The following is an 18,905-nucleotide window of genomic DNA, read 5'->3' as shown; positions in this document are numbered from 1 at the left end:
TTTATTATAAATTATAGTAATGTTTATGTATATGTATATATAATATATTTATACAATTACATATATATATTCATATCATTTTATATTACGAAACATTACTAAAGCGTAATAATTATAACATATTAATATGTAGGATATGTATTATCATATATTATAATATTAACATATAACTTATATCATTTTAAAATATATTACTTGTAATTTTATATTAATACAGATTTATAAATAAATAAATATATATATAACTAATATTAAATTACTATAGTTATGATTTATATACGTAATATGTATAATATTTTAAATATATTATTAATTAAGTTTACTATCAATTTTTTTTAATATATAAAAAAATATTTTATATATATAAAAAATTAGTTTTATTTTTTTAGTGAATTGGTTCAAAAATTTTAAAAACGAAAACCGATCAAATATCAATTGGACTAAATATTTTGGATCAATTGATCTAATGAACCAATTAAACTAAATTATTTTATTCAAATTATATTTAATTTGAATGAGTAACTAATCTAGGTTGATTTTGCTAACCCCTAACTTATGGTCCGATATAAAAACTAGGTGGAAACGATAAACTGTGACATATGCATGACGCAGGATCAAACGCAACCTACGTTTCCCACCCAAGATCTTTGTTCCTTGGATGTTCTTATGTCGCTGACGTGGACCAATTACGATGGAGATCCAAGAGGGTGCACAATGGATGACAGATAGGATATCAGTCCACCGGGTTCACCTACCGAAACCTGTGGGCCTACGCATTGCTGAGATGTCCGTGACTTGATGAAGCTGCATTTTGAACCTCACCTGTTTATATAAAATACAGCTTGAGTGGATTTCCCACAATCCCAACTTTTTTCTGTAAAGACAGGCTCGAAGAGAATTGATCAATTGAAAATGGGTAGCCTTGAAACTGAGAGAACAATTACGGGATGGGCAGCCAGAGACCCATCAGGCACCTTGTCTCCTTACACTTACACTCTTAGGTATTCTCAATTTCTCTACTTTGTTTTTGGTTTTAAGGCTCATTTCTGGTTCTTGCGTGATGATTAATGAAACATCAGTATTCTGTCTATGATGATAATAATTGCAGGAACACAGGTCCAGATGATGTTTTTATCAAGGTTATCTGCTGTGGAATCTGCCACACTGATCTTCATCAAGCCAAAAATGATCTTGGCATGTCAAACTACCCGATGGTTCCTGGGTACTTAAAAACCCTCTCGTTTACTATTGCCAAGGCTCTTTCTTTATCCGCATGTTATTATTCTTGATGCCCTTTGCTCCTTTGGCACTGTGATTTATTAATTTGGTTTACAGGCATGAAGTGGTTGGTGAGGTGGTGGAAGTGGGATCAGATGTAACCAAGTTCACAGTCGGAGAAATTGTTGGCGTTGGTTGTGTTGTTGGATGTTGCAGGAACTGCCGATCATGCGACACAGACAATGAACAGTACTGCCTCAAGAAGATCTGGTCGTACAATGATGTCTACACTGATGGCAAACCCACTCAGGGCGGCTTTGCTGGCTCTATGATCGTTGATCAAAAGTAAGAATCACAAGTTCAAAACAGTACTCCATCATAAACAATACTTGTTCTGCATAACAATATTGCTGAAATGACTTGTTCCAATTACCCGGTTTCTTAATTGCTCAAGTTTCTAGAAAAGCCAGCTTAATTTTTCCGGTGAAACTAAGTATTTGATATAAATTGATGAAATATACTTTGGATACACGAGTGCTTATAGGTACTGCTTGAGATAATTAAATTATCATTTGTAAAAAAATTATCACCTTAACGGATGCCACTAGACGTTTGTTAATATTTCCCGGGTACTTATATTTTAGTAGGTAACGGTCTATTAAATATCATGAATTGTGTGCCTTTATCTTGTGGAATTATTTTGTTGGGCCGTTGTTTTCTTGGAAAATGAACTTATTTGTTGGGATCTTTTAGGTTTGTGGTGAAAATCCCAGATGGAATGGCAGCAGAACAGGTGGCACCACTCTTATGTGCTGGGGTGACAGTTTACAGCCCGCTGAGGCACTTTGGTTTAATGGGGAGTGGGTTAAGAGGAGGCATATTGGGTCTTGGAGGAGTAGGGCACATGGGGGTGAAGATGGCAAAAGCAATGGGACATCACGTAACTGTTATAAGCTCTTCTGATAAGAAAAAAGTAGAGGCCTTGGAACATCTTGGTGCTGATGAGTATTTAGTCAGTTCTGACACTGAAGGGATGCAAAAGGCAGCTGATTCACTTGACTATATCATCGATACTGTGCCTGTTTTTCACCCTCTTGAACCTTATCTCACATTATTGAAGCTCGATGGAAAGCTGATCTTGACAGGTGTTATTAACACCCCTCTTCAGTTTGTTAGCCCCATGATCATGCTTGGTGAGTCAAATCTCTCTAACTTTGTTCAATGTTATAGTATTAATCTTTTTGGGTTTTGAATTAAAAAATGATCAGTAGCAACTGAGTCTGAATTTCTGGTTCCTGAGGTTTATAAATTAATGCTTTTCATGTAGGCTGCTCTGTCTTTTGCTTTGGCTATAGCGTTTGTATTTTCCTGAGTCTAAAGCCTATTTCTCTGTTTTTGGCTCTGTCCAATATTGTATAGGGAGGAAGTCAATTACAGGGAGCTTCATCGGGAGCATGAAGGAAACAGAGGATATGCTTAAGTTCTGCAAAGAGAAAGATTTAACCTCAATGATTGAAGTGGTGAAGATGGATTACATCAACACAGCTATGGAGAGGCTTGAGAAGAACGATGTTCGATACAGGTTCGTCGTGGATGTTGCCGGAAGCAAGCTTGATCAATAGGGGAAAAAGGAAACTTCTTTTAACTAAACATTACATATTTCATGAACAATTAAAAGAGTGACTTTGTTTATCGCGTGTCAGCTTTCTCTGTTTGTTGTTCAAATGAAACGAGTATGAATTCCCTGTTTCTCTGCCTATGGCAATAAAAATGAAAATGAATATGAGGTGTTGTTTTCCTCCTCTTTTCTCTTTCAATTGAAATTCGTAACTTACTTGCTAGAATAATTGAGCATGATCGTTTGTGGTGACCTGTCCACTAAATTTGGTGGTGGGTATATCTTGACTGACAGTGACACGTGACCTAATTTGGCCAGGGTAAGGCAAACGTCCAAATTAGGATTAGGAAGCCTCTTTTGTTGACATATTGTAGGCATTTGGCTTTCAACCAGGGCTGTGAAAGTCTTTTTCAATGTTTGGTATACTTTGATGGTACCATTCATATTTGGCTTTCTTTTGTTATATATGAAATTTATCTGTATACAGGCTCTGAACTGTATACTTTAGGCATTTTGGACCTTAAACCCCTTGCGACGTCAAGCATGGGAGAGATGGGATGTGGGTTCAGAACGTCTGGCAAGAATGGAAAGGAAAAAATAGAATGATATTTGTAGGAAGGAAGCAGCTCAGCCGGTGAATCTTTAGTCGTGGACAACGCCACATAACTCAGAAAGTAGTTGCAGACAATGGCAGAGACTTGTTTGTTTCTGATTCATGGTCATAAATATGTAGGATTGACCATGAATTCCCCCTCCGTTCTCCAATAAAACTCATACCTTCCACCCTAATATAAACATAGTCAGGGCGGTGTAGCTGCATTATATCACCTGATCCCACTCAAATATCAGATTCCATCTGCAATATATGTATTAGTGTAGGGAAAATGTTAAATTGATCTCACTGCAAAATAAATTTGAAGAAGAGTGGACTAAGAGGGGGGATATTGGGGCTTGGAGGGCTTGGACGATTGGGAGTGAAGATTGCAAAAGCAATGGGGCATCATATAACTGTTATAAGTTCCTCTGATAACAAGAGAGAAGAGGCCTTGGAGCATCTAGGTGTTGATGAGTATCTAGTCAGCTCAGACAAGAAAGGGATGCAAGGGGCTGGTGAATCACCTGATTACATCATTTGATACTTTGCCTGTTTTTCACCCCCTTGACCTTTATCTTTCATTGTTGAAACGGGAAGGAAAATCGATCTTGGTAGGCCCTGTTGACGACCCTCTGCAGTTCATCTCTTCCAATATCTTCTTAGGTGCGTCGATGTCTAACTCCTTGCAAATTTCGGATTGCAATCTTAAACTAAAATTTTGCAAGTGGTTGAAAATGTTTTCAAGCTCCAATTTTCTTCGTTTCTCTGATTATACAGAGAGAAGGTCCACAGTGGGGAGCCTCACGGAGAGCGTGAAGGAAACAGAGGAGTTGCTTGAATTCTGGAAAGAAAAGGGATTGAGGTCAATGAATGAAATAATCAAGATGGAGTACATCAACACCGCTTTCCAGAGGCTGGAACAGAACGATGTTAGATACAGGTTTGTTGTGCATGTTGCAGGCAGCAAGCTTTAATAATAATAATAGATACTCTGATCAAATATTATTGCAAGCTGCAAGCTTAAAGTAATAATAGATACTCTAGTCAATAAGGTGAATAAAAGTTCGGGGTGGTGCTCATTTTATGTCCTGAACCTAAATAATAATGGGCTTTCCAGAGTTTAGATTGTTACGTTGAGGAATGGAGATTGTGGACCTCCAGTTGAACGCTTCTTTGCTTTCCTAATACAAACTGTTAGCAGATACACAATGCAGCATCAGCAGTTGAAAACTAAACAACAGTTAAGAAATCCAGCTTTTACATCCGTTGCATCAAACTCATTTCAAATGGCTCCATGACAAGCAAAGCAATTGTTTTACAGAGCTCGGCATCGTATGGAGAAATTATTATCATCCAAAAACAGCCCACGGGAATTCTAAGATATGGCAAATACATGCTATACACATACGTGCAGATCGCATCAGCTTTTACATCCGTTGCATCAAACTCATTTCAAATGGCTCCATGACAAGCAAAGCAATTGTTTTACAGAGCTCGGCATCGTATGGAGAAATTATTATCATCTAAAAACCAGCTCACGGGAATTCTAAGATATGGCAAATACATGCTATACACATACGTGCAGATCGCATCAGCTATGATTTTTTTTTAGATAGAACACCATATTATATTAATAAAGAAAACAAAGAGATTCGGTAAGGGTCAAAATCATTACATTTCAATAGCTCCATTTGATCAATCATCTTTGATCACTGAAAAATCATTTTCTAACCTAACTTCATTTGGTTCTGACTTCTGCTCCTGATGGTAAGAAGAAAAAAAACACGTGAAGAAGGCTACAAAGCCTCCTTCAGGTTGAGGTGCTCCCTTCACCCTTTCTCTCCTTTTCTCCTTTTTGCTGCATTTTCTCCCTTTTGCCTTCTAACATCTGACGCTTTCTCCAAACTAGTCACTCATCTTACAATTCATGCTATTCCGAAGGGTTAGACAAATCATAACCTTTGGCTAAAGTATATGTTCATAAAATATCTTGAAGGATTGAAGCCACCTAAAATCACTGCAGGCCAAAAGAAGTTTAATTTCAGCTACCATACCCATTCAAACACAGAATCAGATATCAAGTTGAACACTTACAGATAGGAGAGAGAACAATTACGACACCAATTGGGTAGAGAAAAAACGTTGTTCTCTCCAAAAAGGGAAGTACTGCAGCACATTATAGATATGTCAATTCTTGAAGGTAATAATTAGGCAATTAGCCATTTCTTCACGAAGTTTCATACCAAAATAAAAAAAGGACAGACAATTCACCAAACATGTTGAAGGGAAGAGCTATCAAAATGAGCTTACCATCATAACCTAAAAAGTTGAGGTAGTGATAGTAAGAAGCTGCCACCATGAAAAGAAGATTTGACAGCAGTACAGGTATAAAACCATGGGCTACCAGAAGAGGTGACAGAAAATAATGTATTACTGCCAAAACCACAATATTAGTCACATCTTGATCCATTTATTATTGAAATTATAAATGAAAGAGCCAAACAGGCATTAACCATAAAATTACCGTAAAGCATTACAAACATTGGGAAGAAAGAATTGCAGTGCACATCAAATGCATACAGCCTTCAAACAAAAGGAAACCCTGTTAGCACCGCACAATTATGAATATACTAACAACTACAAGCTACCTGCTGCTAGAGAAAATAAAAGTTGAATGCATTGATGAACCAAATCTATCATTTAAGAATTAAACCAACACAACCAGCTCAGACATAGAAATATTAAAATTCTGGAAAGTTAGGAATAAGTCTCCAGACTTGCCATTCAACCCGTTGCTCAACCACATGACTGTTTGGAGCCTCTTCCCGAAGGTAAGCATTTGTGAGGGACCTGCATGAAGTCAGGGAATGGAATTCACCATCAAACAAGTATACTTGTATGTAACATGCAAAGCCTACTAAAATGAATATACTCATACATAACAACCGCAGCCCTTATGCACACAAGCTAAATAAAAAAGCTGTAAAAATCGAGCAGCTAAGTACTCCAGGCATACTTGTTCTTCCAACCAGTTCAGGACATTCAACTACTAAAGCATAAATTTTGATTTGGACAACAATGGTAGTGTTAGGACGCCTTGCATCTACTAGAGCATAAAGTTTGCTATTTTTGTATCTTTACATTTGTATCAGAAGCTCGCAGCATTCTCATGTACATTCTTACTGTTGTCTTGCGGTTCCTTTCAAACTTTTTCTTATAGGAATGATGATATGCAAATAGCTTAATATATAAAGGCTATAGCCTCCACTTAAAGGTGAATCAATTTAGACTTTTGGCTATCAATTCCTTGGATCTCTAAAGGGTTTAAGCCCAGAGAATAATTCCTAGCAAAATGTAATGGCAAGCTTGATCTTCCTCCTTTAGTAACATTAATGTCTTCTAGACTATGAACCACGACCAGGTCTATTCCACAACCAAAACTAAGTTCCCCAAACCTCAAACCACATTGCAGAAAGAGTGAAAAACCTATAGCATTCTGCTCCAACCTCAAACCCATTTAAAAGAACCATCATGGCATCATGTATTATATAAGTTCTTCCACCCTTTGTAATAAGACATTTTCTTAAGTAGGGTGTGGAAGTCCGCATATCAATGTTATAGATTATATTTCAACCAACCAACCCATCTTTGCTCATTTTTGAAACAATTTACATGTTTGAATGAACATTAAACATCAACCTCTGAAAAGATGCATTTCAGAGTATGCAGATGATACTAGATTCAAATTTGTAGCTACAGAACATGGAGGACATTACACTAGTGAGTAATTATTGCCATTTGCACTCAATCAAGTAATTGTTGATTCTAGTTAACGAAATAATCAACTAATAAGAACCACTAAAATTTTACTTTTCAAAAAAAAAATACAAACCACTAAAAGAATTTCATTGTTTTAGATACTAAATTAGATTATGCTGATCAAAGAACCTAATACAGCACACTGCTGTCATGATTTGGTAATAATGCCATGAATAAATAACATAGCACCACACAGAAAGCAACTGGGCATTCAAAAAGATCGACAGGCACTAGCTAAACTTATGCAGCTTCAGAATTTATATGACCAGCAAATACACTACAATTAAAGTCACTTTTGAGCTAACTGGAAGTTAAGATATAGTTTTTAAGGGATACTAGCTCTAGTTCAAAAAACAAAAGTGATACTGGCTCTTACCAACAAGAAGTAGCCAGAAATACCCCAGCGAGTAAAAAATGGAAAAGCAATACTGAAATAACTACAAAAACAGCATGAGCAGCACTGTGATCATACCTGCATTAAGAGAAGACAGCAAAGAAGCCTATATCAGCACATTAAGTGAACAGGTTCATAAAAGATTTGACCGTTCAAAAGAAAAGGCAAAAGTAAAAGAATTCCAATATATTAGTAGATTATTTGGGCCATGATATTACTTGGAAGAACTTAGCAATCTCACAATGCAGCACTGCATCATGATGCTTATGACTACAAATTATCGAAGACATTTATAAGTCCAACATAAAGAAATTCAACAGAACAAAGATCCCCATATCAGTTATAAGCACCATAAGAATGTCCATTCTTAGGATTAATTAGATTTGAATATAAGACAAATTTTAAATCTAGCCGAGGCCCCATCTCAATCTAAATGTACAGACTGCTTTTAAATTACTACCATGTACTAATTCATTTTGTTATATGTAGCCATGCTTGAAAGTGAAAAAGAAACTTACGCGGCACAATAAGCTACTGTTGCAACTGCCAAAAGAAGACTACAGATCACAACAAAAGCAGGGTCGTCACGTGCCCACTGATTCTTGGTTTCTGAACCAAAAGACAGATAAACAATTTTTCAAGTTCATGACATAATGGAAAGAATTTAATAATTTCACCCTATTAATGAGTTCATGGACTTAAAGTTTAAAACAAAGGATAAAGAAAAAAAAAACTATTTTACTCATTAATTTAAAAGCTATATGAATTGCCTAGTACCCTAAGTCTTACTGACTTACTGTGCTTTCAACATAAAAGTGACCAAAAAGCTCACAACACTTCCCAACCACATTCACATTCAGAATCAACCAAATAGGCCTCCATGATTTTAGATACTTCTAATTAGTAGTGTTATTCTCATATTATAAAAGTCAAACAATTATATGCAAAGCACCAAACCTTTTTGTACTTTTGTATCAACAATGCCACTGATATAAGCATTCATTTACAATGGATTTTACTATTACAGCCCATAGATAATAGAATTGCCACACTTCAGGAAGAAACTGAGGAAGAAAGACATTTAAATGATATCTTCTGAACTATTGAATTCATCTTATCAAGGAAAGAATGTTTAAAGAGAAAAGAAAACAAATAACAAATTATTATGAAAAGGGAAAAAGAAACACTCAGAAGGCTGCATGATGAGAACCTAATGAAAAACGACAATCACAATTCCATGAAGTCAATGTCCAGGTAAATTACAAACTGAAACAACATAAATACGCTTCTAGGAACAAAAGCAGCATGCGTTGATCAACAACATAACTCCTCCAACTTGACATAAACAGAAAAAAATATACAAAACATTCATTGAACAGAAATGAACTCACGTTTGTGATACTTTGTGTGCTGATAGCTGCATCCACCACAGAAATTAATATGCAAAATAAAACCAAATTAATTAGAAAAGTACATTTCCACACTCAAAAGACTGTTTTTGGCAGATAATCCGTTTCACTCCTTCCCCTAATAAAGCCCCCCAAAAGATTAATAGTAAGCAAGTATTTTTAAGAATATCTGAAACTGTATATAAAGGAAGCAACAAGAATTAAAAATCGGTCAGCAACTTAGGAAAGTGAAATACTGCAATAAAGAATTGGTGTGTTAATATAGATACTTCTCTTCTGTCCAGAAATTATATGGATCTAGAATATAAAACCAGTTGATGATGATAGCATGGGACAATGCGAAACAAGTGGATTGATGACAATAAGTGGATACTTACACGACCTTGGGTGAGGTACAGAGGTGAAGCATTTGCCAGAATGTGTATTCAATATCCATTTGTTGCCACTACAAGAACAAATAGAGGAAAAAGAAACATGATGAGATAAACCAACCATATATAGCAAAGATGCTGATGATGAAAAGTAATGGTAATGACCCCATACATCCTCGGCCAGGTTAACTGCATACTTAGTTTCATTGGATGTTCAACAAGATCGCTGCTAGAATTTAACACAATAATACTTAGAATACAGAATTTTGAAAATTTTCACAGTATATGACTTGCTATTTGATTTGAAGATTGAGGTGATGGAAAATCAACTGCTTAGATGTAGCTATACCAGAGGCATACATCCAAATCTAGGTGAAATAATTAACAAAATATAAAATGGACTAGTAAGAATTCACATTAAACATAAAATCACTTAGGAAGTTTAAACTGCTGAAAACTTGAAAAATGATCCCGGAGAGTACTTAACTTTATCTTGGCAAAGACACATATCAAATTCAAAAGTCAAATTATTAATTTGATTAGAAAAATAGAGCAGAACAATTTTGAGATTCAAGGAGAAACGATCCAGGTTGTTGTTATTCGAACATTTTACCAGGAGGAAACTCATGATCCGAAAATGGATCTACAGTAATATTATTCAAATATTACGTTATTCTCATCTCATTACTTCTCCAAGACTGAAATTAGAACTGAATTGTGGATTTCACACATTGACCACTTCTCTCTTATCATTCCCAAAACTTAAGTCTACTCCTTGATGCCAGACATTACCGGCCACTAAATCCTAAAACTGAAACAATAATAATGAATATATTAGAAGGTAAAATTGTGAATTCCATGAAGCACTAGAGCTCAGAGACGTCATTAACCAACAGCTAAAATGGATAAAATCTACAAGTTCTATTCCTAATTGGATCATGATTCGAATATAAATAGAAATTAGATAAAAATGAAGATCAGATCCAGCGAGAGAGAGATTGGACCTTGACAATTCGACGGAGATACTGAGGGAACATGGGATTAGGTCGAGATGTGGAGGACGACGGACGCGTTTTGCTGACCGTTGGTAACATCTTTTTTCCGTCTTGTTGTTCGATTTGCTTCGTTGATCGAAAGATCTGTTGGTCTTGGGATCCTTCTCTTTTTTTCTTTTTTTTTCTTTACAGCTTTGAGTCTCTCTCACTCGAAATGAGAAGACGGAAACGTAAAAACGACGACGGCTCTGTCTGTCTGCCTCTCTCTCTCTCTAGCTCGTTTTCGCTCTGACGGGTCACCAACCTGCCCTTGCGGCCTTGCCTAATTGCCTAAACGTTAGCATGGACCGATTTCGGGCTCAGGCAACCAAACTTAATAAAATCCTTTTTTTCATTATGATCTCCCCAGGTTTGGATGACTTCGACTTGGGTTGTAAGCCCACAGGCTTCAACAAACAAAATTATAAAATAAGGCTTTAAACACTGTTCAAGTTCTTTTTTTTTATTATTCTATTCACTTGTTTGATTTATTGAGTTCTATTGTCCACTTGGCTCCTTATTTTTCCAATCCACTAATTACGTAAATAGGTGAACCGAATCCTTCATTGCAAAGAAGAACTTGAATACTGTAATGACCAACAAGGAGTAATCCAAAACGAGAAAGAAGAAGTGGCTGTGCATACTTTTCAAAATCCATATGTAAATGAATGCTTTTCAGATAGGTAGCAATCCTTTAAAGAAAAAAAAAAAAAAAAAAGAGAAACCGCATTGGCACTCGTCTATAGCAAGTTGGCAACCGTAGCCCAATAACCATAATTCAATAATTTTCCAACGTCCTGACCAATAACTTCCGATATTTCGTACGATGTTGGGTACCGACCGTACGTCGTACGGATGACAAGTCATTATTTTTGCTCCCCAACATAATTAACCCAAAAAAAAAAAATTGGACTCAAAAATATCGGATTCGATTCGGAAAACACAACTAAGGAATAAAGAAACCGAAGTTTTAATTAAAAAAAAAACTAATCAAATTTGAAAAACGAACAATAAAACTGTATAGAATTTCCACTGAATAATTTTGTTTTCTTTGTTGGCTGGTACACTGTATAATTTTGTTGTCTTTGTTGGCTGGTAATCAAAGTTCAAGCTAATTCATCTGACAAAATTAATGAAAGTTCATAATTTTCCCTTTTTTTTTTTGGTTCTCCCGTTGTCTCTGTACATGCTCAAAATTATTGTACTGTAAAAACAAAAGGAATTTTGTTTTTCTTTCGTTCTTTCTTTCTGGTAGTCTTCCATACCTTCATCAAATCCTACGCGTCTAGATCTCTCATGTCTCCATCTTAACAATCTTCTAATGATCACTAATCCCAGATTATCCCCTCAATCAATCCTTCTAATCCCAATTCTCTTAAACCCAGCATTCCTCACACCTTCACTCTGGAAACCAAACTCTGCCATGCAATCTCTCACTTCTTTCCTTATCATCTCTTGCATCGCAGCCATAAGGTTCGGGTCAACCGTCGCGGTCTTTGTCCCCATCTCATGCTTTTGAGCTAATAACACTTTCTCCGAGGATGAGTTGTCGTTATTCAACTCGCTGGACTCGTTCGAAGAACGTCCAAGAGTAAGCTCAGTTGAAACGCCAGAGCGTTCCGACTCAGCGACGTTCAATCCTAAATCGCTGACGTCAGAACCCGAGGGACTCCCCATGTTATTACTACTCGCTGATCTCTGGGATTTGGCCGACCTTTTCCCCGTTTCCTGCAGAGAATCTCCATCTTCCATTGAGAGTTTTCGCTTTAAGGTTGAGTTCCAATGGTTTTTAACGGCGTTGTCCGTACGGCCGTTAAGGAGCCTGGCGATGGTAGCCCATTTGTTGCCGTACCTGGCGTGGGCTCTCACGATGGTCTCGTCTTCCTCCGGCGTGAAGGCGCGGTGCTCGACTTCGGGTGACAGCTGGTTGCACCAACGGAGCCTGCATGACTTCCCTGATCGACCAGGGATCGACTTCGAAATCAATGACCAGTTTCTAGGACCGAGCCGAAGCACCAGCTTGCGCAACAACTCATCCTCCTCGGGACTCCACGGTCCCTTCACCCGATCAAAGTCTTGATCCATTGGCTGACGGCTTACTAGTAACAGTTTCGAAATCCCAGAGGGGGAATTTTGTTTGTTTTTTGAGAGGCGGTGGAGACAGAAGAAGAAGCCTGTGGGAGGCTTGTATTGTGATTTGTGAGAGGCAAGAAAGGAATAAGGAGGGTTTATAAAGGGGAGGTGTTAGGGTAACTGATAGAGCCGGTTTACCAATACAGGTAATAAGCGTTATGTGAACTGGTATTGACCAGTAACCGGTTGAATGGTGATACAGCTGTATAACGTTTGCTGAAGGCCACGTTGGCAAAAATACTGAATTTCTGAGAATCCCAATAAATCCTCTGGGGATAGTACAGGAATTGCAAGATGGTAGTTTCCTGATTTGACTCGTATAGTTATGGAAGTTATTGAAATGGAAAGGGGGCTAAGGAGTAACCAGCAAGGAGCTTCTGGAGAGTGAGAAAATCACGAGAATTTGAGGAGAAACTTGGAAGAGGATAAGTTTGACTCCGCCAGGCTGGAAGGCATTACGTGGGAACTTGAGTTTTTGTTTTATTTTTATTCCAATTAGTTTTGTCGTTTTGTTCGGTTTTGGGATGTCGTGGGTGTGCAAGGGACTGCTTACGTGGATAAAAACAACAAGAGTGGTCTGAGAGATTGACTGACAGATTGTCAGTCCAGCCTGTAAACCTGCCATCGGAGATGACATGATAACGGCCTTCTGGCCACCGACACGAGGCGGTCACCACCAACCCTCCCTAAGCAAAACCCATCAAAACTAACTTCCATTGCCGCTGTGTTTAACACGCGAAGGCGACTGAAGAAAAAATTTCTTCACTGTCACGGTAACATAACATATTGACAAATTTTAGTTGTTTTTGAGCGAGTACGTACATTCTATTACAATTGCGAGTGATAAAGAGTCATAGCTGTTACCGTTAGGGGCAAAACGAAAAATAACTAACGGACTTTTTTTTTTTTGAAGGGAATAACTAACGGACTTTCCGACCTGATTCGTTTGTTTCCTCATTTTAATTGTGGTGTTTGATAGTTTAAATTCAAATTTGGATAGGAGAGCAATTAATTAGTAATTAACAGAAAAAAAAGACAAGCACCAACGGATCAAAATTCGAGATCTTTTTTTTCTGTTTGCTACCTACTACACCTAATAGTTCCGTGTTTTCTTTGCTGGGACGTGGACAGTTCGAATTCTGTTCCCACTGGGTCAACCTTGTAAATTTAACAAAATCAAGGACTTATTTGGAATAAAAAAAATATGTCTGTTTTTCTTTGACTGATGAAAGTTTTATTTATTTTTTTAACAAATATCCAAAATATTGGATTTGTTCGTGGCTTTGAGCATTGGCTGCTGTTACTGTCCGCGTTGAATAATCATTTATAGCTGGAGGAAAATAATAAATCTTCATTGCGGCTTAGGCTGTAGCTACAGATAGAGTCAAAATTTGTGTACAGCTTTTGAAATGTTTGTTATGTATACCCCACGTAATTAAACTCCCAGTACTTAACACTTTCTTGACTTTATCCAAAACTAATTCTTTGCTGCCAACCATTTTGATTCAGTTCTAATAACAATCGTTGTTGACTCATGGCAATACTTTCTTTCTTTTTTGTGCTTTTTTAAGACGAAATTTTTACCTGGATTTGACTTTGGGTGTGCCCCTCAAAACATATAGGAACAAAAAAATTGTATTCTAATGAAACATTATTCAATTAAAAAATACACTAATAAGGTTTCTTGGAAGACAATTAATGGATGGGAATTTGAAGTTCAACTTCATCAAATCCCTTCATTTGAAATCTTCGAACTAGCCTCAAACTTGAATTTTCATGGTACAAATCATCGGAAGCTATTAACTATCAAGATGAACATAAACAAACGAGGACTCATTACGTTTAATTTAATTATGCTACAAGTGTAATACTTGTGGAATGCGGCAAACTCATTATTTCTCTCATTTTTTGGTTTTAAAATTTTGAACGTATTAGATTTGTTTTTATGTTACATTCAGTGTCATAAATTATTGTTATATTATAAATACCGTACCTTAGATAATATATACATATCTAAAATTTCCTTATAAAGTGAAAGCTCAATATTTATACTTTGTATTTATCTTTACCTTATAATTTGACGTGTACTTAACATAATATACATATATTTTTTGTCAAAATGTTTTTAGAAGTAAAATGTTTGAATTTAGTTATTTGAGTCAATGATATCAGTTTTGTGACCTGCACCTTACATAATTATCATAATAAAATAATTACACAAATTGCAAATAAGGTAAAATCTTGTAGATGAAATGTTAATTTGAATTTGAATTTTCATGATATGATCATTAGAAACTACAAAATGTTAAGATGAAACATAAACAAATGAGAACTTACTTTTAATTTAATTATGCTACAAGATATAATAATTGTGTGATGTGGCAAGTAAATTATTTTTTTATTTTTTTTAAATTGGACTTGATGACTTTAAGTGTCTAAGCATAATGTTTACAATGTATTAGATTTAATTTTGTGTAGGACATTCAGTTTATTAAATTAGTGTTTTGTTATAAATATTGTATCAGAGATAGTAAATATATATCCAAAATTTTCTTGTAAAATTAAAGTCTAACATTCGTACTTAGTATTTATCTTTACCTAATAATCTGATGTGTACTTGGCATAATCTACATGTTTTTTCAATTAAAATATAATTTCAAAGTAAGAAAATTTGAATTTAGTCATTTGAGTCAATGATATCTGTTTTGTAACATATACTTAACATAATTATCGTAACGAAATAAATACATAAATCGCAAATAAGGTAAAATCCCGTAGATAAAATGTCAAATTGAATTTGAATTTCCACATTACAATCATTGAAAACTACAAATTGTTAAGATGAATTGTAAATAAACGAGGACTCATTACTTTCAATTTAATTGTGCTATAAGATATAAAACTTGTGTGATGCGGTGAATTAATTATTTTTTGAATTGGACTTGGTGACTTTGAGTATTTAAGCATAATGTTTACAATGTACTAGATTTGTTTTTGTGTGCGGTACATTCAATGTCTTAGATTATTGTTATGTTATAAATATCGTATCCAAATAATGGATATGTATCCAAATTTTCCTTATAAAGTGAAAGTTCAACATTTGTGCTTAGTATTTATCTTTACCTAATAATTCGATGTTTACTTGATATAATATACATTTATTTTTTGTTAAAATATGATTTTGGGAGTAAAAAGGTTTGAATTTAGTCATTTTTAGTCAATGATATATGTTTTGTGACATGTACTTGATATAATTATCATAATAAAATAATTACATAAATCTTAAATAAGATAAAATCTCGTAATAGATGAAATGTTAATTTGAATTCGAATTTTCATGATACAATCATTGGAAACTATAAATTGCTAAGATGAAATGTAAAAAAAATGATGACTCGTTACTTTTAATTTAATAATGCCACAAGATATAATACTTGTGTGCTATAGCAAGTAAAATATTTTTTTTATTTTTTTTTAAATTTTGGACTTGATGATTCTGAGTACTGAATTATAATGTTTACAATTTACTATATTTGTTTTTGTGTGTGGTACATTTATTATTTTAGATTATTGTTATGTTATAAGTACCTTATTCAATATAGTAGATGTCACACCAAGCGCTTCAAAAGAAAAAAGCAAGGTGCTTCAATCCAACATTAGGCAAGTAAGGGGATTTTGGAAACTTTTTAGGCATAAACGCTACACACCCTATCAGGTTAACCTTTTAAGGAAATGGTAATTGTCTTGTAACAGAGAAATGTCATGAATCCTACATTAGTAAAAGATGAGATGATTCTTTAGTTTATAAATAAGGGTTTTCCTCAATCTAATATGCATATATTTTAGGTTGAAAACATGGGCTTGTGAGAAGTAGTATCAAAACAGACTCAACTCTCCATTGACATAAGACTCCTATGAGAGATAGCAAAGTCGAGGTAGATTTCGGATCAAAATGTGTCCCTCTTCTCTATAAGTAAAAGAGCTAATGTAATGAAAATTTTGAAAATGTAGGCTTATGACAAGTGGTATCAAAGTAAACCCAATGTGAGCCTGTGATAAGTAGTATCAGAGCAGACCCAACTTTTCACTGACATAAGACCCCAATGAGAGATACTAGAGTCTAGGTAGACCCAAATCAAAGTGGGCCCCTTTCCTGTATTGGTAAAAGTGATAGTGTAACAACAATGTTTAACGATTGGATAAGGTAAAATGTCACGGATCCCACATCAGTAAAAGATGAGACAAGTCTTGGGTTTACAAATAAGGGTCTTACTTCACCTAACAAGCATATTTTTTGGGTTTGAACCCGTGATAATAAATACATATCCAAAATTTCCTTATAAAGTTAAAGTCCAACTTTCATACTTAATATTTATCTTTACCTAATAATTTGATGTGCACTTGACATAATACACATGTATTTTCAGTTAAAATATGATTTAAGAGTAAAAAGGTTTGAATTTAGTCATTTGAGTCCATGATAGCTATTTTGTAAATTGTACTTAACATAATTATCATAATTAAATAATTATATAAATTGTAAATAAGGTAAAATCTCGTCGATGAAATGTTAATTTAGATTTGAATTTTTATAATACAATCATTGAAAACTACAAACTGTTAAGATGAAATGTAAACAAATGAAAACTCATTACTTTTAATTTAATTATGTTACAAGATATAATATTTGTGTGATGCGTCAAGTACTTAAATTTTTTATTTTTTCTTAAATTTTGAACTTAATGATTTTGTGCATTTAAGTATAATATTTACAATATATTAGATTTTTTCTTATGTGGTACATTCAATGTCTTAGATTATTGTTATGTTATAAATATCAAATCTGAGATAATAGAAACGCATCCAAAATTTCTTTATAAATTTTATCTTTACTTAATAATCCGACGTGTACTTGACATAATATACATACGATTTCTATTAAAATATGATTTTTTAATAAAAAGATTTGAATTTGGTCATTTGAGTCAATGATATATGTTTTGTGACCTATACTTGACATAATTATCATAATGAATTAATTACATAACTCGTAAATAAGTAAAATATAGTCGAGATATGATATTTTAAAATCTTAACAAATTTATTTAAGATAATTCTTACAGATTTTTATTCTTTTTCAAAAGACACGACAAATTATTTATTATAAGGTGGTCTTTCTTCTTTATGGGTGAAAGAATCAGTGTAACTAAATCGTTGAAAATATGGGCTGGTGACAAGTGGTATCAAAGTAAATCCAATGTGGATTTGTGACAAGTGCTATCAGAGTAAATCCAATGTAAGTTTGTGACATGTGGTATCAGAGTAGACCCAACTCTACAGTGTAATAAAACTCCTCATGAGATATACCAGAATCGAGGCAGACCCAAACTAAAATAAGTTTCTTTCATCTATGGGTGAAAGTGCTAATGTAACAAAAGTGTTAGAAATATAAGCTTGTGATAAATGGTATCAGAGTAAACCTTACTTTCCATTTACATAAAACTCCATGAGAGATAGCAAGATTAAGGTAGAAACGGACCAATGTGGATCCCTCTCCTTTGTAAGTAAAAAAATCAGTATAACGAGAGTATTGTATAATTGAGTGAGGTAAAATGTCACAGATCTTACATCAATAACAGATTACCTATAACAATAAATATGTTTTTTTGGTTAAAAACATGACCTATGATAATAGGCACATGCTCAAAATTTCCTTATAAAGTGAAAGTCTAACTTTCATACTTAGTATTTATCTTTACCTAGTAATTAAATGTGTACTTTATATAAATATATAGGTATTTTGAGTTAAAATATGATTTTGGAGTAAGTTGGTTTAATTTAATCATTTCAGTCGATTATATCTATTTTATGACTTGTACTTAACATAAATATTATAATGAAATAATTATATAAATTATAAATAAGGTAAAATCTCGTTGATAAAATGTTAATTTGAATTTGAATTTTCATTGTAGAATCATCAGAAACTACAAACCATTAAGATGAAATGTAAACAAATAAGGATTTATTACTTTTAATTTAATTATACTACAAATTATAATGTTTGTGTGATGCGTCAAGCACATTACTTTTTGTATTTTTTAAAATTTTGGACTTAATGATTTTGAACATTTAAACATAATATTTACAATGTACTATATATATAAATATATTTATTGTGGTACAATCAGTGTTTTAGATTATTGTTATATTACAAATATTGAATTCAAGATAGTAAATACGCATCTAAAATTTCCTTATAAAGTGAAAGTCCAACATTCAATTTTAATATTTATCTTTACTTAATAATTCGA

General features: G+C 34.2%; 3 protein-coding genes and 1 pseudogene across 4 annotated transcripts; 2 read left to right on the top strand and 2 right to left on the bottom strand.

Annotated features, from left to right (window-relative positions):
- Window positions 1-840: 840 nt before the first annotated feature.
- On the top strand, window positions 841-3,035 carry LOC18608008 (cinnamyl alcohol dehydrogenase 1). Its single transcript, XM_007042470.3, has 5 exons — window positions 841-1,001; window positions 1,109-1,222; window positions 1,336-1,563; window positions 1,972-2,411; window positions 2,638-3,035. Exons 1-5 carry the CDS (start codon window positions 913-915, stop codon window positions 2,838-2,840), a joined length of 1,074 nt encoding a protein of 357 aa, XP_007042532.3. The 5' UTR covers window positions 841-912; the 3' UTR covers window positions 2,841-3,035.
- Window positions 3,036-3,828: 793 nt separating this feature from the next.
- LOC18608007 (putative cinnamyl alcohol dehydrogenase) lies at window positions 3,829-4,405 on the top strand. Its single transcript, XM_088803342.1, has 3 exons — window positions 3,829-3,946; window positions 4,029-4,094; window positions 4,209-4,405. Exons 1-3 carry the CDS (start codon window positions 3,829-3,831, stop codon window positions 4,403-4,405), a joined length of 381 nt encoding a protein of 126 aa, XP_088659468.1.
- Window positions 4,406-5,275: 870 nt separating this feature from the next.
- On the bottom strand, window positions 5,276-10,811 carry LOC18608006 (UNC-50 family protein). 2 transcript variants are annotated; one of them, XM_007042467.3, is made up of 10 exons: window positions 10,429-10,811; window positions 9,431-9,498; window positions 9,036-9,061; window positions 8,163-8,253; window positions 7,627-7,722; window positions 6,213-6,281; window positions 5,956-6,014; window positions 5,742-5,831; window positions 5,526-5,597; window positions 5,276-5,448 (listed from the first exon to the last, which is right to left on the bottom strand). In XM_007042467.3, the coding sequence occupies exons 1-10, from the start codon at window positions 10,516-10,518 to the stop codon at window positions 5,384-5,386; spliced, it is 726 nt and encodes a 241-aa protein (XP_007042529.3). In that variant the 5' UTR covers window positions 10,519-10,811; the 3' UTR covers window positions 5,276-5,383. The 2 variants fall into 2 exon arrangements, with proteins under 2 accessions (XP_007042529.3, XP_007042528.3); XM_007042466.3 differs by having other exon boundaries at window positions 5,742-5,864; window positions 10,429-10,806.
- Window positions 10,812-11,579: 768 nt separating this feature from the next.
- On the bottom strand, window positions 11,580-12,653 carry LOC18608005 (transcription factor MYB73 pseudogene; annotated as a pseudogene).
- Between the last annotated feature and the right edge of the window lie 6,252 nt (window positions 12,654-18,905).

Source organism: Theobroma cacao, chromosome 2 (genome assembly GCF_053813885.1).
Source record: "Theobroma cacao isolate CCN51 chromosome 2, ASM5381388v1, whole genome shotgun sequence".
NCBI classification, from domain to species: domain Eukaryota; kingdom Viridiplantae; phylum Streptophyta; class Magnoliopsida; order Malvales; family Malvaceae; genus Theobroma; species Theobroma cacao.
The sequence above is the reverse complement of the archived record's forward strand: the minus strand, read 5'-3'. Positions and strand labels throughout refer to the sequence as shown.